General features: G+C 40.6%; 1 protein-coding gene across 1 annotated transcript in view; it reads left to right on the top strand.

The window, feature by feature from the left end:
• Window positions 1–23,371, top strand: part of LOC146986376 (F-actin-capping protein subunit alpha-2) — a 29,328-nt gene that overhangs the window by 1,020 nt on the left and 4,937 nt on the right. Inside the window, exons 2-5 of the mRNA XM_085780165.1 lie at window positions 16,451–16,514; window positions 19,317–19,368; window positions 20,184–20,247; window positions 22,030–22,236. Coding sequence (XP_085636291.1) covers window positions 16,451–16,514; window positions 19,317–19,368; window positions 20,184–20,247; window positions 22,030–22,236 — 387 coding nt within the window. The remainder of the gene's footprint in view (window positions 1–16,450; window positions 16,515–19,316; window positions 19,369–20,183; window positions 20,248–22,029; window positions 22,237–23,371) is intronic.

Here is a 23,371-nt window from a genome sequence, read left to right as displayed (position 1 = left end):
AATAATAAAAATAACAACTTTATTTATATATATAGCACCTTTAAAAACACAAGTTTGCAAAGTGCTTAACAAAAGCAACAAAATATGAAGATGAATGAAGTCACATGCAAATGTCACAAGCCAAAGGAGATGATGCACCGCCCGTCCCGAGCATTACAGCAACAACACAAGCGATACAAGACCCCAACAACAAATTAATTGAGACCAGTAAAACTGAGGGCGTCTGAGTAAAACTGTGAGATCGTGACAGTAAAAGTAGAATGGGGAACTAAACCAGCTAAGCAGTTAAGGGTAGGAAGATGATAAAAAAAAGAGGATAACATCACATAAATGCAAGTCTGTAAAAGTAGATTTGAAGAAGTTATTTAAAAGATGTCACGTTTCAGTGAGTAAAAATAAAGTGGGAACTTGTGGCATGAAGGAAACAAGCCGAAATGTCATCACACAAGTCAGTTATAGTGACAATAATGTTCATATTTTCCAATATTAGCCAGTCCCTCCAGGATTTCGCGGGCTTTTTTTGTGATTGTTGCGGCCTAAAATGCCTGAATTTGCGGCCACATTTTGAAAAAATTGCGGTGAATGTTGCGATGTTTTAAGCCCTTTTGTTGCGATTAAATTGCGGGAGACAGCGAAAGTTGCAAAAAAAAGTTGCAGTTTTGTTCTGAATAATTAAAAATCAAAGGAAAATTGAAAATTTTAAAATGTCACAAATTAATGTGATGTCATGTTATACCAGCAATTTTCCACTTGTTAAGAAAGGCACAGGAAAATTATATAGAGTTGAAAGTTGTTTTACTTTTAATTAAAATGTCTGTTTAAAAATCGTGGTAAAAGAACTGTTTTATTAAAACAGTCCAGTTTTTGAATAAAAAGGGGAGGGTGGCTACTCAAGTCCAGGGCCAGGGCTTTAGGATGGGGGAAGGGGCACCTGGCCGCCGGCTGCTCCGCTCCGGCCCTGCAGTGGCGCACTCACTGGATTCCCCCTCGGCGAGTGCTGTGGGGTTGACACAGCCTCGGGTGGTCAACCAGGACAACTCACACACTCAATACGTTCAACTCAGCTTGTGTTCCTTTACTTATCACTTTGTGCACATTGTATCAAGTTTCTTGCCGTCAGCCCAGCCACGCTGTTCCTCCGTGGACTCACTTTCAACCACCGCTCCGTCCAGACTCGCACTCTCTGCTGTGTAACTCGCGGAAAGCACCGACAATTGGTCCAATTTGCGGAAAAGTTGCGGTGATTGTACAAAATTGCAAGATCGCAAAAAATTCGCGGGGATTGGCTGAATTTGCGTTAATTGTTGCGATCGCAACATCGCGAATTCCTGGAGGGACTGATTAGCAGTCTGTATTGGCAATATTTATGTTTTTTAATGACAGTTGTTGCAGTTACAGTTTCATGCTGTAGGCAGGTTACACCCCACGATGCTGTAGCACTCTTCACTTTCCGTTTTTACACTTAACATCTCCTTAAAAGAGCATGAACTCACACACACACACACACACACACACACACACTCATAGCCGATTACACCCTGAGACGCTGAGACAGCCGCCGTCACATCTGTCTGCAGGAATCATAGCTGCACTTATTTTACATTTTCTGATAAGTGGGTTTTGACTTGAAGTTGGCAGCCTGTGCCAGAGCTTTGTTTTACTGTGATAACTCCTGCTTAAACTATTCATTAACTCACCAAAAATTCCAATTGCATGACTTTTTACAGTGTTGTAAGTTAGTTTGAATGTAATACTTTAGTTTTAGACATCTATATGAGCTCTAAAAATCACTGTAAAGTAACTAAAACATTTAAATACAAGTAAAGCCAGTGAATTAATGCACAGTAAACACATAGTACTGAGTGTTTGTATATGATACTCTTGTGTTTTTGTGTTGATATCACAGTAAAAAAACCTCTTCCCAGCCCTGGGGTTATGTAATCCAACCTAATGCACAGTTCACAGTTAACGGCTGGTTTTATTTGCAGCCTGAGTCAGACGTGGGTTTTTTTTTAAAGACTTTCCTGCAGCTCATTGACCCGCGGGTGTGACTGCATCATCACGCTCATCAACACACAGGCATCAGCTGCTCCACATTTCACTGCAGGACTAAAGGCTGTGTGTGTTTGTGTGTTTGTGTGTCTGTGTGAGTCACTAGTTGTTGTTGTTTGTCTGTGTGAGAGTGTGGCCGGCCACCTGATGATTTTGTTACACACAGGGCTTCACCATGAATAAAGTTTTGCAGGTGAGAGGTATGAAACTGTGGTCAAAGCTGTTAACGACTCTTCAGGCTGGCGCTGTGAGGATCTTTTCATCTCTTGACCACATTGGTTTCCACTATTGTTGAACCGCTTTCACTGTTTGGCCAGACAGTTTTTTTTTCTTTTCTTTTTTTATTGTTTATTTAGAGCAGGAAGAACGACTGATTGGCAACCGGCCAATATTAGACTGGTGGGAACCGTTTTATTTCCTTCTCTTGAGTGCGATTGGTGTTGTTGTTTTGCGCCTTAAATGTTGTGTTGCTTTAGTGCAGAGTGGTTCTAAACCTTTTTTTTTACATCAAGGACCCCTAAATTGACACAAATTAGACCATGCACGGACCCCCATTGGACTAAATTTTCAAGCAAACACCAGAAATACACAAATAATTTGTTCTGAGACTGAAGAACCTTACTTTATTTGGACATTCAAAGAACCTTACTTTTTTTGGACATTCAAATTAGGGCCAATGGCGTGAATTTTTGGGAATATTATAGAGAAATTTCTGGAAAAAAGTGGTACAATTTCTCTAAAAATGTTTAAAGATTTGTAGGAAGAAGTGGTTAAAAAAATTTTTTTAAAGATTTTCTACAAAAAAAGTGGTAAAATTCTCAAAACAAACCAAAAAAAACAATAATACTAATGATAAAAATTCTCAAAAAAGAGAACCACTGGCTTAGTGCTTAGTTAAAAGCACACAGCAACATTTTCCTGTGGAAGAAGAAGCGCTGCAGATGCATTTCGTTTCTTCTTTCGGTCTCTCCGGTGCATTTTAACTCAGAGCGATCGGCCATCTGCTCCGACCCACCGACCCCTCGGCTTGTTTTAACGCAGCTCAGAGAAAAAACCTGCAAAGGAAGGAAATGAAATGAAATGAAATGAAATGAGTGTTGTCTCAGCCCTGAACACGCTGTCGGTGAGTCTGAGTAACTTTCTCCTAAATGATGTTTGAGGAGAATCTCTCATTAGACTCCATTGTACTTTTCCCCACACAAGACAAATCTGCAAACTTTGGGTTTGTGGGAATCCAAACTGTCTGTGACGATCAGATGACTATTTAATCTATTTTGGAAGAAGCTGGGAGTTTCTTAGCTGTAGGAAAGTTAACTGAGGCTACATCAGTGTCAAGCACAATAAATAGTTTTTTTAAAGAGTTTCCCTCTGTAAAAAAATGTGTCTCAGGAGACGGGGGGATTTTTCTGGTCCTGTTGCTGACGCTGCTGTCAGTGTACCTCTGTGATTCTCTATTAAACAAAAAAAAAAAAAAAAAGAGCTGAGAGCTTCCTGAATGGGAACCAGTGAGTCGTCTCCTCCAGTTGTAAATGATTAAACAGCAGAATGAGTCTCGTCTCGGCCGCAGAGACCCGAGTGCTGCTTGCTCGCTCGCTCGCAGCCTTTTTAAACCATGCGGGCACTCGGCTGCCAGCTTCCTGATTACAGCAGAGAGAGACCGCACGGTTACAACAGGAAACTCTCATCATTACTCAGAGCGTTTACTGTCACTGCTCTTGTCTGTACCTGAGAACCTGGGAAAAACAAAGCACTTTTTAACTTAATTGTTTATTATGAAAGGAAACGGCCTGGAACAAATGTCTGGTAACCTTTTGTGATGGTGCAGTTGTGTGTTTTAAAGAAGCTGTAGTTCCTGTTTCAGAGAGAGAGAGAGATCTTTTTGTTTCTGTTCAGTCTGGCCATGCAGATGCTGAAAGCCGTGCGAAAGGTTTATATATATATATATATATACAGTATATGAGAGAGGAAGTGATGGGATCAGTCAGTGTGTTGGTCAGCTGGAATCTCACCATAAAGTTAACATCAGCGTTTTTGATTTTTTACCATTCAGTAGATCCTTGATTGATTATTGGAAATAGGCGTTAACGTCATGATTTTGGCTGATACCCGTATAGTCAAATTAGAAAGCTTAACATATGTTGCTATATGTCGAAAACCTGTTTTTATTGAGCTATAAGTTGTAGATATAAGTGAGTAGTAGGGCTGTCAGAACAAACTTCGCTATTCGAACAGAGTTCAAATTATTTTAAAAATGAAAACATTCGAAGATGGAAACTAACGTTCAAACGTGTGCCTTCCGCAACAACGCAAATTAAAGTCGTGTGTCGCGACATTTGGGGTAGTAAACATGTTAATAAAACAATTTTGTTGTTGTTGTGCACGACGTAGAGCTGCAGCTTCAAACTTACGAGCAGAGTTTTTTAAATTGGCCGTTTATTTGGCTGCAGCGGTGGCCCATGCGTTCCCACACTACACGCACACCCTTTTTTTTTCAATCCATGGATCAACTGCGATCCGTTACTCCACTACTTATAATATTTCGATTTCCCTTCTTGAAGTTTTATATTGTGTTGGTAAAACTTAAGTGTGTTGCAAATGTTACATAACAGATTTGGTGTGAATGCCCTTTAGTGGATGCTGGGACATAATAATAAGCTGGTATAGGTGTATATAATGAGCTAAAAAACATAAAAAATGTGAATATTTAACATAAGATGCATTGGGGAAGATTGACAGCCCTAATATACACCCAGTTTCAAAGAGCATCTCCCTATGACGACATAAACGCACCCTTTAATCGGTCCATTGTCTTTACACGGTTGTTCTCAGTGGTTGTTTTGAAGCAGGATCTTTTCTGTGATTGTGCATGTTTGATCAAACAGTCGATTACATGACAGGAAGAAAACAACCAGCTGTGCAGTTTGATGCTGCAACACATGTTGACAGCGCCGTTTGCAAAACAGACGGGGAAGGCAACACTTTGACTGTGAAACCAGTGGAGTGTTTCAATATGGGTGCAGTGGTTTGATCCCCATCTTAACATGTGTGTGCTCAGTTGCAGCACAGTAGAGTGAGGCATTATGGGTAGAAACATCCACTAAATCCCATATATAAGACCCAAGCCCGTCTAGATGTAAAGATCAGTGTGGTTGAAATATGAAATCCACCTTTAGCTATAGTATCCACAGAAATAGACATAAAATACATTTCTACTCCCTTTTTTCTCACAGTTTACAGCCTGAGTAGTTTTTATTTCAGTCTTGAGTGAGAAAGGACATAAAGAACCTGCAGATAAAGTGTAATCCTCTTTAACAATAATGGTGAAATTGAACCATTCCTCATTTTACTGCTCGGCTCGGCTCAGCCGGTGAAAAACTGTCCGACCTAGACCATAGGAGTAATTTGGGTGCTGAAACTTGGTTGTATCTCCCTTTAACTGAAGAATGCGAACACAGAGGAGTCCTGTCTGTACGTGCCTGCAGCTGCAGCAGCCTCAGAAATCTGGACATGAGGAAAGAACTATGCATGGGGTTTTTTGTTTTTGAGTTTTTAATGTCTTCAGGGGCCTAAACTGTACAAGCCTGAGCCTCTGCATAGAGACTAAGACTTTTGAATCGCTCTTTATTCTGTTTCAAAACGAAGCCTTAAACTATTTTGCACACTGTTTGACCCAGGAGTTTCCTATAAAAGTGATAGATGTTAATTTGTAAAGGCCGGTGGCTTTACACGGTGGCGTCTGCATACTGCAGGCTGTAACGCAAGCCAATGCTATTCCATATATTGCATAGCTGGCTGCTCGGCGTAAAGTGACACTACTTTTACCAGCGCAGTGTAAAGATAAGTCATCAGAGGGGGGGTGGGTGAGCTGAAGGTGACAAAATGAGCTCATTGGAAGTTGACAAGGCAGCGTTATTCAGTATTTATGCTGCGAGAGCGGAGAGAGTCCGTCCAGCCAATGGGCAAGGTCACTGGTTTGATGCCGGCCAAAACTTTTGGAGCTTTGGCAGCAGCCGAGCGCGTTCACTTTTTCACCTTCAGCGGCTCAACTTTCTACAAATTTATCATCAACTCGAAGCGTAATCTGATATAGATACATCCCGAAAATATTAAAATATTAAAATTGAATTTATTCGTTCAATAGAAATCTGAGCCTATAAATCAACATATAGAAATGTCTGTGCAGGAAATAAAGGTGATGAATTGCCAAGGAACTTTTAAGCCTCTGGTTTCCATAAAGTCGTATTAATGGTGGACTGAGATGACCTCAGACTGCTGTCCGCCTGCACAGGCCTGGATGTGATGGTTAGAAATGAAACTTTATTAGGGATGCATGATAACGTTTATCTCTCCACCAGTAACCAATAACTTCCTACTTTGCAGAACATTTGAGATGTAGTCAGTTAAGATTAATTTAACTTTCTTAATAAAATGACATTACTACTGTCGTAATCCCAACAAAAAGAAGAACAGTTATGACTTTTCAAAAATCAACATTTAATATTGTTTCAAATCAGCTGACGGACTGAAAACAAGCAAAATCAAGGCAATGATTGCTAATTATTAATGACTCTAGTAATTGATTAACATTATCAGACTTATCCGTTTGACGTCATTATTTTCCCCTATTGGGTCGGCAATTATCATGGATCACTGAACGTTATGGTTTTGTAGATTGTGCAGAAGTGGTAGAGCAGCTGTCAACCTGAAGAACACAAGAAACATTACAAAGTCGTTACTCTGTAGTTTGGATACTTTGGAGGATGCAGCTTACACGGTCTCTGAAAGGCAACGGCCTCCAAGACAGAATTTAAAGGTATAATGTGTAGGAATTCCCCCCATCTAGTGGTGCGGTTGCATATCTGAACGTATTCTTGATGTTGCATTCACGTGAAATCGGGCAGACCTCAGACAGACAGACCCACGTTTTACCGTCTTTCTCTCGTGGAGTAAAATGACATCCGGTTGGCTTGCCGACGGCCGTCTGCCTGACTGCACCTGAATGCAACACCAGTGCCTCCGTCCTTCCTCACACTACACAGTGGTGACAGTTTTAACAGGCCGAGCCCACAGCTCCGCTGAGTTTCCGTGGTTACCTACGGTCACGCTGCCACTGAACGTAAAAAATGGCGATGCAACATGGCCGCCAAGGTTCGGTGCGTCGCCCACTTATGTATTTGTAACGACTTGTAACAACTTATTCTAAGGTACGAGAAAGCTTTCATTTGTATGCGGGTGTGATTCGACTTCAGGGAAATACGTATTTATGAAAGACATATTTGATTTTTGATAATAAAAAGCCAAATAAGTTACATACTGGGGCTTAAAGGGACAACGAGGAGTTTTGGAAAAGCGAAGCGTTTTCACACTACATTTATGAGCCTCCGACTGTGAAATTCTTTGACCGGCGCAAGACAGACTCATGTTTTCATTTATCAAGAATTAAAGTCAGAGGTTGGAAGACGATCACATACCGTCGTAGTTCCGACCATAAACGGCGATTCGGCGGCGCCGCAAAACCGAAAGTAAGGAAACACTGGTCGGCTCGCCCAGCATTTCTGCCACCACTAATAATAACAAAATAACGATAGAGACAAAACAATATATTTATCAAAAATGGGCCCATTAACAAGTGTGGGTAACGTAGATTCATCCACATTAACGTGAGACTTTTTTATTGTCGCGGAATTTTTCGTTCTGCCGATGGAGAAACTCCTCGTTGTCCCTTTAATTAAACTCTCGTTCGTTACTACTGTTCTCATTCATATTACGTGCTGGTTTTCCACCCGGAAGTAGCTGTAAACAACAAGGCGATTCGTTCTATTGGGACAAACCTTGTCGTTGTTGCGTCACTGTGACGTAATCGGGCTTCAGATGTGTCCTCGGAAAGGATGAAGCTCCTGAATTGAGACACAGGGACAGCCAATGTTCCTCCTCATCCTCCTCCTCATCCTCCTCCTCCTCCTCCTCCTCCGGCTTTTCCTCCTGCTCCTGATTTACATGAGCAGAGAAACACTTGTCCAGCGAGGAGCCAATGGCTGCCCGGCGTCCCGCTGTGGACTCAATATTCATGAACCACTGCTCCTACCTTCACCCACATCTGCCTGGTTTCCCCTCTAAACTTGGCCCAGTCCCTGGTGGAGCGTCTCTCCCTCTCCCTCTCCACTCTCTACTCTTTATCTATCTAGGATACCGAAGTGGGAGGCATGCCAGAGAAGAGGATCAAAGTCGAGGGGGGTGGGGGGGTAGATGATGCAGCTTAAAATGCCCACGGGACAAAATATTGCCTCAGTTTATTCCTGCTGTGTTTTTGTGTGTGTGTGTGTGTGTGTGTGTGTGTGTGTGTGTGCTCCCATCTTCATTTCCATGGATCTGGATTGGCATGATAAGGCGATTTGGATGCCAGGAGTTCTGGACGAGCGTCGTGGTTTCGGTGTCAGCGGGTGTGTCGCTTTTTTTGGGGGGGGGATTAAGAAGAAAAATAAAATAAATGGAGCTCACTCCCTGAGAGGGTGTCGTGGACAGTGCAGCGGGAGAGGAGGGGGGTGGGGGGCTGCTGGGTAATATGAGGATGAATATACAGTGAGCTGGTTGAAAAGAGACCAGCTGGTGTCTAGGCCACGGGGGCACAAAGACCAGAGGAGCCCCCACTACAGGGGGTGAGGGAGGTGGTGGGTGAGGGAGGGAGGGGTTGACTATGTCCCACGGTCTTTGTGTACATGTGTTAAAGGGATAGTTCACCCAAAATTGAAATTTCACTCATTATCTACTCACCCCCTCATGTGGACTAAGGGCTGGGAGAAGTTTCAGAGTCCTCCGTGGCTTCTCTGAGTTACAGGGGGTCTCGGCGTAGCAGTGCATGTCCATATAATGGTTGCAAATGGATACCAACTGTCTTCGTAACAAAAAGACACACTCAAAAAACATCCAAATACCTCCATGCTGCTCGTATGTAATGTCCGTCTTGTATTGAAGCCCCGAAATGCGAAATTGTCCCGAAAAAAATTAAATAAGTCTATATTTCAAGCTTGTTTGTAGCGGAAGCTCCTCCCAGGGTCTGTCCTTTTCCCAGTTCGTCCAAATTTGACGAACCGGGAAAAGGACAGACCCTGGTTCGTCCAAATTTGATTTCAATTTTGGCTGAACTATCCCTTTAATATTATTATTATTATTCCAGCTCCACGATCAGACTCCAGAGAATCTGTAGAAAGATAAAGGAATAATCGACAGTGTGAGATAAATAAAGGAGGGGGTAAAAAAGAAAAAAGACTTTGTCCGAGATGACGACGCCTGTGATTGAGACATATTCAGAGATAAAACACACAAACACACACACACACACACACACACAAACGCACACAGTGGGAACCGTCAGATATAATTAGTCGCTGTCGCTTTGATCCTGTTCTCCTCTTTGACATCTGAGAAGGTGGATTTTAAAAGAGCGTTTGGCTGAATAACCCCAACCCTTAAACCATTAATTCGTTAACAATAACCAGCTCCAATAGACTCGACCAGCTAATCGTCTCTGTACAGCTCTGTTTTAAATACGGATCAACCCATGAGGTTTTTTCAGGGCTGACACCAATAACGAATATTAGTAATCGAGAAAAGCAATTACCGATATTTAAAGGCTGAAAATTTTGCAGTCAAAATTTAGAATAACACACCTGGGATTAGACTGAATATGAATTTTTGTAGAAGAACACAAACTCCAACACAATTCAGAGCCAAAGGAGCAAGTTTTTAAAGTAAATACATTAAAAAGATTGAATAATCGGTTATGAAAATAACTGTTGTTACTGATTATCATAAAAATGCTGAATAACAATTTGTTTGACCCCTAGTTTCGAATATTTAAAAATAATTATTAAGCCTCAACTTCACTACTAATCAAAATCGGTGGTTCAGTGCTTCCTATTATATAATCAGACATGTGGCAGAGAGGGAAAAACAAACATCTAAATCAAAGTTAATTAAACCAACATGACATTCAGAAAGTAAACATCTGAGGTCATTCAAGGTACAATAAAAGAACAAAAGTGTGATAGATATAAGAGCAGAGAACATATGGCAACACAAGTGTGCTACATTAACAGTAATACAGACGTAATCAGTCTTGTTGTTGCCTAAATAATGAACCAAAAACTCCCCAAAACCAATTAACCTTATCCAGGAATGTACCAGGAGAAGAGAAATCAAACGCTACCAAACTTTTCTCGAAATCTGCAACCTCCTCTTTTAGATGGAGAGTTTCCACCAGTTCCCAAAGCTGCAGCTTCAATATTGCAAAACCAATTCAATACGTTTCTTTGCAATGATAAATCCAGAAGCTAGAAAGTGTCATTGTGCCGGTTTTTAACTTATTTAGATTGTCCCATTATTATTATTATTATAAATGGGTCGAGTTTTATCCAAAGTGTCAGAAATGCAAAGACAGAGTGGAGCTTCTTCTAGTGCATTGATCCAAAGGTTGTGGTCGGTGTTTCTACATTAACAGTAAAACAGACGTATCAGTCTTGTTGCTGCCTAAATAATGAACCAAAAAGACATTAAAAAAAACTCCCAAAACCTCATCCATGACTGTACCAGGAGAAGAGAAATCTAACGCTACCAAACTTTTCTCGAAATCTGCAACCTCCTCTTTTAGATGGAGAGTTTCCACCAGTTCCCAAAGCTGCAGCTTCAATATTGCAAAACCAATACAATACGTTTCTTTGCAATGATAAATCCAGAAGCTAAGCGTCATTGTGCCGGTTTTTGACTTCTTTAGATTTTTCTATTATTACTATAAATGGGTTGGGTTTTATCCAAAGTGTCAAGAAATGCAAAGACAGAGGGGAGCTGTATCTATTTTTTTTATTTCCACATAGTTTTATGGCCAATAACAGATCAAGACTTGATTCTAGTGCATTGATCCAAAGGTTGGGGTCGGTGTTTCTAATCCAAATCCATGTTTAGCTGATAGAAAAAGGATTTTTTTTCTTTGTATCTGGCAGGACTTCCTTCAGTTAGTTAACACCGCTCCCTGCAGAGACTCTTCAGCTGGAGCTCGGGCCCTTGGTGCTGCGCGGGGCCGTCGGTACTCAAGGCTAAGAACTGGGTCTCAGAGCTGTGGAGCGTCCCAGTGGCCTCGGTCCCAGCGTAACACACTTCCACCGCGGAGGCTTCATTTAACCTCGGAGCTTTAACACTCACAACAGTAATTACCTCCTGGCTGCACGGGAGGTTGTAATGTCTCTGTTGACGTTGGGTCTATACTCTGCTGACTGACTGGCTGGTGTTCTCAGACACCGACCAGAAGGAGAAGGTTTAGATTTGTTTTTCTGTTTAGATTTTCTTCATGGTAGGAAGCTGGTGGTGACATAGTGCAATGATGCAGACTGTGCAATAATAGGTTTGTGGTTTTGCCACTTGCTGCACCATCTTTGCATTTCAACGCTCAAGTAAGATTCAGTTCCTTCAGTCCAGAATAGTTCAAGTTAACAGGAAGAAAATGCAGAAGCATCACTGTAAATCTGGGATATGTGATTGAATAGAGTGGAATTGGCTCTTTATTGACGTTGTATTTTAGATGATCTCCAACAGGTGCCTCCAGAAACAAACCAATAATAACACAGTCAACATCAAACAAACAGTTAGTGTGCAGTTTGTAAATGATACCTTTTTGCTAGTCGGCACCAGAAATACTAGTCTGATAAAGTAATTTGTTAACGTACAAAGTGTGATGAGATGGGATTTGATTATCGAATAATCGGTTTGAGAAGTAAGAAGTAAGAAAAAAAGTCAAAATTCTCTGATTTCAGCTTCTTAAATGTGAATATTTCTGGTTTCTTTGTTCCTTTATGACAATTAACTGAGTCTCTCCTTGGTTTGTGGACAACACAAGACATTTGAGGACATCATCTGGTGGTTTGAGAAACACTGATTGACATTTTTCAACATTTTTTCACATTTTATTGACCAAACAACTAATCGATTAATCGTTTAAATAATCGACAGATTAATCAATAATGAAAATAAGCGTTAGTTGCAACCCTAGTTAGTATTGGCAGTCATCCATGCTAACATTGGCTGTGACATAGACATATTATTACTTAATTCCCAATCAGGGTTAGCCGACTCTGACAAATTTAATAACTCTTTTAAAAACTCACTTTTACAAAACCCCATAGGCAAGTAGTGCACATATTTTATATTGTTGGCTTGTGTTTCATGTTTAATACCAACATCCACAGGATCTTACAGGATCTGAACACTTACTTTTGTTTTATTTTAATTCGATCAGGTGTTAGCACAGTTTTCTCCTTGTATCTTTATTTATTTATCTGTACAGCACTTTGTAACCTGGTTAAAAAAGGTGCCATATGAATGAAGTTTATTATTATATTATTATAATCAAACAGTGGTTGATTTATATCTGTTAGTCTATTAGTCTTAATAAAATGAGCATTTAAATAACCCAGGAATACGTTTTTATCAAGACTTGACCAGGTTTCGCATGGAAATAAATCAAAATGTAGATAATATTTAGATGTAAAGTTGGTTGGTTCTTGTGTTGTCAGAGCAGATTCAGTCTCAGTCTGTTTGCATTAGTGGAACTGGTTTCGTGTACACTACTTAGAGGAAGAGGAAGTATTACTCTGCTTTAACTAGCTTTTAACAGTCCCTGCCTTTACTCATAATAATCCACTAATGGAGTATATTATATATCTCTGTCAGTGACTCATCTGAACCCACAATGCACTGCTCTCTGTGTGCACTTTAAAACAGTTTTAAAACACGGTGCTGCTGAGGCTGTGGCTGTGGCTGTGGCCGTATCCCGGTCCAGTCCTGCAGCTTCAGGCTCATTCTGCAACTTCACAGAGGAATTAAAGCCTCGTGTCGTCAGCAGTATTAAAGTGTTTGGTGTATTTCTGTCTCTGTGTGTTTTCAGTTGTTTGTCTAGACTTTTTTTTTTTAATTTTTTTTATTCCCGTCAGGTTTTTTTTGTTTTGTTTTTCCCCACTGACTGACCGACCCGCCTGCCTGCCTGTCTGTCTGTCTGTCTGAGCGCCGGTCAACTGGAAACTAAAATTTCCTGCAGGTGTGACTGTGTTTGTCTTTCTGAAACGTGTCCACCCTGTAATATAGGGTGCAGCTTGGCTCCTGCCCAAAGGCATGCTGGGTAAAAAAGCCACCTCTTTTTAGAATAGGACAAACTGGATTCATTGGCTACCATTACAACTATTGTATTACAGTGGAAGGACAGGACGAGAACGAAGACGCAGAAAATCCAGTGTAATGTTGTTATTGCTGATTATTATCAGACCGTTACAGCGGGTCGGCTCAACTCGGACTCTATTAATAGACTTTATTGAAACCAGATCTGGACAGAGTTCAGGTTGGTGTCAGATGTTTCAACTATTCGAGGCGAGTTTGGTGAGGTCAGTTTGTGTTTCGTCATTTACACCTACACGTTTATAAATGGACACGTAAGGTCAAACCAACCAATCAATCATTTCATTTCTGCAGGCGGTTGAAAAATGTTTCAGCTCTAAATATTTAAACGAGGTTAGAGACCCAAAATAGAGGCAAACTTTTACTAGACGTATTATTACAGGGTTTCCACAGGGTCTTAAAAAGTCTAATATTTGAAAATTAAACATTTAGGCCTTAAAAAGTCTTAAATTCGCTTAAGTATTGTGTTCAACTCTTAAATAATTTTAGACAGGTCTTAATTTTCTCATGCCCATGTAACGCTACCTCAAATGCCCAATGAAATGCTCCTGCAACACTTCATTGTGCTTTATTGAATGTATTTACGACTACAAACGAGCCCAACACGCAACTTATATATTGCTGACAATTTACTTTGCAAGAAATTTTGAGACTCTGCATTTGTTTTGTATGTTCTTTTTATGTCGTGATATAGTACGTAGATCTTACATTTCATTCATAATGGTCTTAAAAAGGTCTTCAGGGTTTCCGCGGGTCATTGAAAAGCATTAAAAGTCATTAAATAAATAAAAAGAATGCAAAAATGAAGGCCTTAAATGGCATTAAAGCATTAAATTTGGTTTCCAGAGGCATTAAGAAATTAAAAAACAAAAATACTTTGATGAAAAAATAATATTATCCATTTATTCTTAGTATATAAACACTACGGAACCAAGTAAATGGGTGTGTGTATGTGTATGTAAGTATACGTATGCACACGTATAGTATTTGCAGTTTAAATGCATTAAAAATGTTTGAAATGGCATTAAAAAGCATTAAATTAGATTTGCTTCTGGTACCTGTAGAAACCCTGGTCTTAAAAAGTCTTAAATCTGAGTTGATGAAACCTGCAGAAAGCCTGTACAGTATTAGCTATAGGCTAGTTTGGTTTAATATCATGAGAAAACTGGACTTTACAGGTTTGAAATGAGTTCCCACAAGGATTTAACTTTAATAAATATCTGATCCTTCTGAGAAACATCTGAATAAAAACCCAGGACGTCACATCTCAGACTTTTTTTTGGGGTTTTGGTTTTTATGAAGCTAGTGAACCTGTTGGGAGATGCTCTTCACGTGTACGTAAAGTAAAGTAAAGTGTGTTTTACGATGCGGCGCTGTGACAATGTAAAGTCCCACTGGGATTCAGGCCACAACAAACACACACAGACGATGGGCTTTAAGTGGGTCATGGTGATCTCATGATGACAAAAGATTAGATTAATGCAGATAAACTTTGATCTCAACGTTACATTCACACACAAACACACTCACAAACACACACGTTTCCTCCCTGTGTGTGTGTGCATCGCTCATTAGCGGGAATCAATCTGCAGCTCTTGTATACACACACTGCTAATAGGGGCCCACGGGACGAACACACACACACACACACTTAAACATACAAACACACACACACACACACATGCATCTGAACGCCGATCACCAGCTTGTGAGATCGAGAGGAGGAGGAGGAGGGGGTGTGTGTGATAGAGAGAGGTAGAGAGACACAGAGGTAGAAGGAAGAGAGAGAGAGAGTGTGTGTGTGTGTGTGTGTGTGTGTGTGTGTGTGTGTGTGTGTGTGTGTGTTAGTCCTCAGCACATTTTTATGTCCATATATGGTTGTAAACCACGCGGGGGAGGGAGGGGAGGGGCCGTCGTCTCGCTGTCAGTTTGACATGTGACCTGGAAACAGGAAGTGGTGTGTGTGTGTGAGTGTGTGTCGGTGTGTGTGTGTGTGTGGTGCAGAAGTGAAGTGAGGAAGAGGGAAAAATGAGTGAGAGACAGTGAACGTCTCACTCCGCCCTCCGAACCACTGACACAGTCGCATCACCCCCCCTGTTGGCCACAGCACAGACACTACATATAGATAAATGTATGTATAGTATTATTATCAGTGTTATAGTGAATTTCAGGCATTCGATTGGGTCATTGAACGCAACACTGGAGCAGGTTCAAACCTCAGAGCGCAGTAAAAGCTGTGAGAAGTGAACACATCCTTAAAAAAAATGTGAAATTATCAATGCAGTAGTAAAAATAAGTCACAAGTGAACAAGTCCTGTCAAAAAAATGACTTAAAAGTAGGTAAAAGCATCCCATAACCCAATATGTGTGCATGCATATCACATTCTTTAAATATAACTGTGCCAGTCCACTCAGATTATTTTTATTTTATTATTTTTTAACCTGAAATCAACACTTTTTCTAACTTTTAGGTATCAGACAGAAGTCAGAATAACAGACTGCTGAGTTATAATTAAGGCAGCAAGGCATCTTTATTTATATAGCGCATTCAATGTGCTTTACATAAAGACAAACATTTAAAAAGAACAGCATCAAACAGCATAAAAACAAACTATTTATATCTATAAGCTCAGAGCAAAGAAGAATTTTAAAAAAGTAGAAGAAAAGAAAATAGATGAAACTTAAAGTAGATTTAAAGTTCTTAAAAATAAGAAAAATGTCTCTTTATTCTTTTAAATAATGGCAAAGGCAAGGCAAAGTTGGATTTAGGCTCATAAACAAACACAAATTCCTCGTGGGATGCAGCTTTCTGCAGTGCTTTGCCGTTTTGCAAAAGATAAATGTACAAATTTAAAAACATTTCTCCCGTAAATGTTGTTGAGTAGAGTTACAAAGAAGCAGGAAATGAAAATACTCCTGCACCTGAACAGCTGCTGCAGTATTAATGTGATTTAATAAATGTTTTTTAGTTGGGAATTAAACTTTGTGGCCGTTGTTGTGACAGATGCAGATGTTTAATCTTCCTATTAACATGGTCTGAGTGAGACGGATGGATGGAGAGAGGAGTGGCTGTTCATAAATAATATTAATATATCTGACATGTTATTGATTTGCAGCCTCAGATATTGCACAGTTGTTGTTGTGTGGTTTCTTAACGTGTACTTTGTGTGTTTGTGTGCAGGTACGCATAGCAGCCAACTTCGTCATCCACGCCCCACCAGGAGAGTTCAACGAGGTTTTCAACGGTGAGTCTTCTCCTCCTCCTCCTTCTCCTCCTCTTCCTCCTCCTCTTCCTCCTGGGGTTGTGTGCGTGTGTGTGTGTTGTTGCTTTTCTTGCCTCAGTTTGTATATAATAACGTGTGATTTGATTTTAACGGTGCAACACAACCTGATAATGTGAGTCGTTGATTCATCACAGCACATTAAAAGTGTTGAGGACGCAGTTTGAATCTCAACGAGCTTTTTGTCTGGAGCACATTTCTATGAATGGATGTTAGGTCACTGCTCTATTTCATTATATAATAGTCCTGTTAACACACACTATTAAAACAAACAGTGAAAGATGGACAAAAATCAAAATTATACTCCAACTCTTCAAAGATTGAATTGAATTAGGTTTAAATAAAGTTTTGTGATTCATGGTAAATATAAATACACTACTAAATATCCTTTTTATTTCAAAGAAGCTAATATTGGCTGAAATAAGTGCTACAGGAGGCACAAAATACACATTTCAAATATGATTTCAGTGTTAACTGCTCATTTGGGGTTTTTCATTTTCACTTCAAAAAAAAAAGTAGATCCTAAAGTTGGATCTGGTCCCAAATGTCCCTTTTTTAAAAAAAAAAGACATCCTTCTTGAGTATGATTCGTTGTCCAGGGCGTCTCCGTAGCAACACATCTGTGACACATCGGACCTTTCATCAAAGAAAAAGAAAAAAAAAGAGCTCCTTTGATTTGGATATTTCACTTTAACATGAACACAGATCTTTATTAATCTGTGTTTTAATTGTCAACTTCAGTTTTCATAGCTCACTTAATGAATGAATGAATGAATGAATGAATGACCGTATGTGTCTAAAATGAAAAAAAATATATATAAAAAACTAAAAATATAATCATCAAATCATGATATGCACAAGTTAATTTATTGATTTATTTAATTGAAAGGGACAATACACATTAATGAACATCAGTATGTGTATTACAAATGTTAGCAAGCCTGCTAATTTACATCCGCAGTCCCTTGGCAGGTAATAAACAAACAGACAGAGGAATAAGAGGTAGAGTTAAGAAAAAATAGTAAATAAAAAATACACAAAGAGTTAAACAGTAATTCGAGTAGGATGAAGTGACTGTACTGTTACTGTATAGTTACTGTGCTCACACCTACAGAGGAATAAAAGCAGTAGTAAATATTAAAGCTATAAAAATGAGCCAAAGTTTCCTCCTGTTCCTGAGCCGCCAGGAACTTGTGATTTATATTAATAATAATATCTGATAAATATTTATTCCACCGGTTGTTTACAAACTAGATCTGCTGCTTGTTTTCATGACGCATCAGGCGACGGCGGCGTGGGCTCATTGTCAAGTGATTTGCTTTTTCTGTTTCAGCGGCTCTTGGCAGTTTGAAGAGAAAGTTTATTTTGGTGTGTGTGTGTGTGTGTGTGTGTGGGCGTATGGAAATAGTTTCTAACACACGGCGACACGACGGAAGGAGAAGTCTGATCCCACTTCTTCTCCTCTACTTCTCTCTCTCTTTCTCTGGGATGAAATAAAACTTAAAGGGATAGTTCAACATTTTGGCAAATTGGCCAATTGGCCCATTGCCATAATCCCTATAGTCACAGCAGTAGGTTCATTACCTTTAATTGTCGGTGCAAGCTATTTTTAGAACAGCGGAGCAGAGCCGTGAGCTGCTCAGAGCTACGCTATGGAGGCTAATGGGATTTCTTGGTTTCCCTCATCAAACTCATCAAATACACAATCCAACAACTCCAAAACGCTCTGGTGGACAAGTTGTGACCTGCACATTCACCACGCTATGAGATAATAACAGAACGTTACCAGACAGAGTTGTTTTAGAGGGAAATGCTGAGACTGTTGATGAAAAACTGCTCCCGACAGGAACACGCATCAGCAGTTTTGCATGAATTTCCCTCTAAAACAACTCTGTCTGGTAACGTTGTGTTATTATCTCATAGTGTGGTGAATGTGCAGGTCACAACTTGTCCACCAGAGCGTTGTGGAGTTGTTGGATTGTGTATTTGATGAATTTGATAAAGGGAAACCAAGAAATCCCATGAGCCTCCGTAGCGTAGCTCTGAGCAGCTCACCGCTCTGCTCCGCCGTTCTAAAAAATAGCTTGCACCGACAATTAAAGATAACAACGAACCTACTGCTAAGACTATAGGGATTAAGGCAATGGGCCAGTTTGCCAAAAATGTTGAACTATCCCTTTAAGAGACGTAACGCAGCGAAATGACGAAATATTAGGAACAGTGTGAACAAACTGAAGCTGCAGCAGTAAGAGTTGACACCTGCAATGTCAGAGCAGCGCCCCTAGAGACCGAAAGTGTGTGAGTGTGTGAGTGTGCGAGTGTTTTAGCTTTTGTTGCAGCCTCGTCCTGCCTCGATAAATGTTGTCACCTAAGAGGAGCGCCGGGGGGTTCGTCTGTCTGCCTCTTATCACAGCCTGACAGCCACACACACACACACACACACACACACACTATAACACGTGCACACGCACACACACTGTAACACACTATAACACAATCCCCTGTTGCCTCTTTGCCCCCTTTCATCTCAGTGTGACTTTAGAGCCGTTTCCACGGAGCTAATTTACCGTGTCGGCTTCACTCCTCTGACATAAATGCTGCAAAGATTGACTGCAGGCAGCTTTTGTCTTTTGTGTGTGTGTGTGTGTGTGTGTGTGTGTGTGTGTGGGGTGTTAATCTGCTCTACCTGTCCTCCTCTGTCTCTCCTCCCTCCTCCTCCTCCTCTTTCCTCCTCTCTCCTCTAATCTCACTCTTTTTTCTCCTCAGATGTGCGATTGCTGCTCAACAATGACAATCTTCTCAGGGAAGGTGCCGCGCAGTAAGTCTTCCCTCCTCTTGTTCTGTTTCCAGCTCTTCAAATTAAAATGTCATCTCATTTTTAGCAAAAAAGAAAGTGCAGCGCTACAGTGAGTCTCAGCACAGCTGGGTGTTAGGTCCCTGTAATGCTGCAAATAATGAAAATTCAAGGGTAGTGAGAGACCGACTACGGCTTCACTCCACATCAAAGGTCTTCTGTGGGGGTGGGGGTGGTTCTCAAAGTCCTCGAGAGGGTTAAAGGGGGTCCTCAACTTTAATTTCCCCAGAAATATCTTGAAATATTTCCAAAAATTCACACCATTGGCAGTAATTTGAACGTACATTGACTAAAAAAGTTACGTTATTCAGTCTCAGAACTACGACGGAGTATTAGGGCCACATTGAGAAATAAAAAAATCACAGACTTTGAATAAAGTAAATTTACGACTTAATTCTTGTAATGTTATGACTTTTTTTCTCGTAGGAAATGTACGACTTTATTCTCGTAAATGTATGATTTATTCTCGTAATGTTATGCCTTTTTTCTCGTAGGAAATGTACGACTTTTTTCTCGTAAATTTACGACTTTATTCTCGAAGTTTGTGTTTGTTTTTTTCTCAATGTGGCCCTAATACAGAACAAATGTTTGTGTATTTCTGGTGTTTGTTTCAAAATTTTGTCCAATGGGGGGGGTCTGTGGTCTAATTTGTGTCAGTTTAAGAGTCCTTGTAGTAAAAAAGTTTGAGAACCACTGGATTAGACTTTTTTTTTTGGTATTTTTTCATTTCCAAATAGCGTGAACAAAGCGTGACTAACGTTTCTTGCCTGTCTTTGCAGTGCATTTGCACAGTACAACTTGGACCAGTTTACCCCGGTGAAAGTCGAGGGCTACGAAGAACAGGTGAGTTGGAGCAGATCACAGAATTTCCTCAATTATTAGCCGATATTTAATTTAATTAAGAGCTGGGAATAAGAAATAACAGCCTCAGTAAGGGCTGGTGATCCTCGGCAGCTGATGTAAATAAAAGCCCCCGTCACTATTTGAGGAAACACGGTAGATGATAGTAACTCATCTCTTGGTGAGAATCTGCCATCTTTCCCGTTGCTCTCTCCACAACCCCCCTCCCCCCTCCTCATTCAGCACTCTGGTCTCCTATATGTTATTAATAATGAATCAGGAGAATCCGCTGCATCACGTGAATCTCTGAGCAGCTGGGACTCGAACGTGTTACTACCAGCTGACACAGTGAGACCGGCTGGTGCTACAAGGGTCCAAGGCTGGTGCTTCCTTTTCAGAATAATAAATGAACAAAATAGGATGTAGAAGTTTAGTTGTATTTATTTAGCACAAGTTAAAAAGAAAACAGTGCAAGGAGGGAACAAAGCCCAAAGGTCTAGTACAGAGTTCCACTCCCAATCATCAACTGTAGTGATAATAATACGTAAGACACAAGATAAACAATAAAATGTACAAACATCAGAAAACTATAAACATAAACAACATAAAAAAGAAAATATGGATACATAATATGCATTACATTAAAGATAATGACATTAAATGTTAAGACATAAGATGTTTCTTCAATAACTTTCTAAAGGATGTAAAAGATAATGTTGACCTCAGAGACAAGTGAGGTCAACTCTAAATGTGATATTAAACTGATGACCAGATGTTCGGCAGAAGGGTAAATGAAGATTGCCAGTGTGCCTAGTTGAATATGAATGAAAATCGGATGAAAAAATAAAATAAAATTGAAAAGTGTCAGGAAGATCTTGTATGCTATTGATAAACCTATGCCCAAACAAGCATGAATGAAAAACATTAAGTTTGTGAATGGGTAATATTGAGTATTTCGTAAAGTTCATAAGTTTAATAAGTTGTAATAGTGATGTTATGATTCATTATTTGGCAGTATGTTCCAGACAGAAAATACAGAAGTTAAAAACCAGGATGTGGAGTCTCCATGGAGGGTTATCCTGTTATAAATAGATCATTAAGTGCAGCGTTGGAGGGGTTTAAAAAGTCTGACGGCTCAGTTCAACAGGCCAAGGTTAGCTCTGTACAAATGTTCAAACAGCAACAAGACGAGACAATAAGAGAAACATGATAACCACCAGCTCCTCAGTTTGTATTATTGTCGAGTCGGGTGTCGCGGCCTGGTGGGAATAAAAAGCAACAGAGAGAGAGAGAGAGAGAGAGGATGAAGCCTCGGTCCCGGCGCTGGTTCAGTCTCCTCCTGACTCCCCAGGAAACAAAGATCACACACACGTCACTGTGCGATCTGTGTCTGTGAGTCGGTGTGAAGGTTGAAGACGACGATGGCGGTGGCGGTGGCAATGATTGCAGCGTCTTATGTAATGATGTCATCATGTCGCTCTGTTCCCACATGACGGGGCTGAACCTCCCCGGTCTTATACCCAGCAGGCTGAGCCGAGCCGAGCGTCGAGGCAGCAGATGGAAAGTTCAGACTGAAACCTCTGTCGTTGACTCGTTGCATCATTTTAATTTACATCTCGGCTCCACTGCCACAAGAATCCCCCTGTTTCCTATTATCTGTTTATCTGCTCCATGTGTGTTTTCTTTCCATTTCTTTATTTTCCTCTCCGACCTCTGATTCCTCCTCTTCTCTCCTCTCCTCTCCTCTCCTCTCCTCTCCTCTCCTCTCCTCCTCGTCTCCTCCAGGTCTTAATCACAGAGCATGGAGACCTCGGGAACGGCCGAGTCCTGGACCCCAAGAACAAGATCTCCTTCAAGTTCGACCACCTGAGGAAGGAGGCCAGCGACCCGCGGCCCCACGACGTCGACGGCTCCCTGGAGGGCTGGAGGGGCGCCGTGGACTCGGCCGTCAGGGCCTACGTCAAGGAGCACTATCCCAACGGAGTCTGCACCGTACGTCCCACCACAACATTTAAATCCTGTCGTCCGCTTTAGTTGGTTAGAACTTTTTACAAATATCAAACAAGTTGCTTTGCAGTTCCTCCCCAGTCTTTTCTTTGGAAGTTGATGAATGAAATCTGGTGGTTTGGAGTAAAAAGCTGCTCACTGCATCATCCAAACCTCATTTGTGTCAAATAAGGATGCGCTGGTCCCATATTAAAGGGATAGTTCAACATTTTGGCTAATTGGCCCATTGCCATAATCCCTATAGTCATAGCAGTAGGTTCGTTACCTTTATTTGTTGGTGCAAGCTATTTTTAGAACGGCGGAGCAGAGCCGTGAGCTGCTCAGAGCTACGCTACGGAGGCTCATGGGATTTCTTGGTTTCCCTCATCAAACTCATCAAATACACAATCCAACAACTCCACAACGCTCTGGTGGACGAATTGTGACCTGCACATTCACCACGCTATGAGATAATAACAGAACATGAATTTACTTCTAAAACAACTCTGTCTGGTATCGTTCTGTTGAGCCTCTGTAGCGTAGCTCTGAGCAGCTCACGGCTCTGCTCCGCTGTTCTAAAAATAGCTTGCACCGACAATTAAAGGTAACGAACCTACTGCTATGACTATAGGGATTATCGCATGGGCCAATTTGCCAAAATGTTTAACTATCACTCGGCCCAGATATTGACTAAAAAGCTAGATTGGGTATCGGACAATGGGGCTGATCCATGACGTCGATCTATTCACTTCAATTCTATGTAATGCAGCATACGGGTAGACAACAAACACAGAGGAGCAACAATGTTTTAAAAAGTTACGACACATGGCAAGGAATACAGTTTATGAATTCAATTCAATCGGTGTCGGGTATTAGCCGATACGCTAAGCATCAGTATCCATATTGGGCCTGATCTATCAATTGTAAAACCAAAGCAGGTGTAATTGTGTATCAAAAATCAAGGAGAGTAGCAAAGTGGGTTTGAATGTTTATCGGACCTGGCTATGGACTAGACTAGATTTTCTTATTAGTCTTAGTCTTATTCACTTTTAAAAATATGATAAACCACAAACATGAGGTTGTTCGCACCAATTTCTAACATTATAATCCTCCGAATGCACAAAGATCATTCAGTGTGTAG

Source organism: Trachurus japonicus, chromosome 6 (genome assembly GCF_045865225.1).
Source record: "Trachurus japonicus isolate A0001 chromosome 6, Traja_1.0".
Taxonomy (NCBI): Eukaryota; Metazoa; Chordata; class Actinopteri; order Carangiformes; family Carangidae; genus Trachurus; species Trachurus japonicus.
This window is presented reverse-complemented; position numbering and strand designations above follow the sequence as displayed.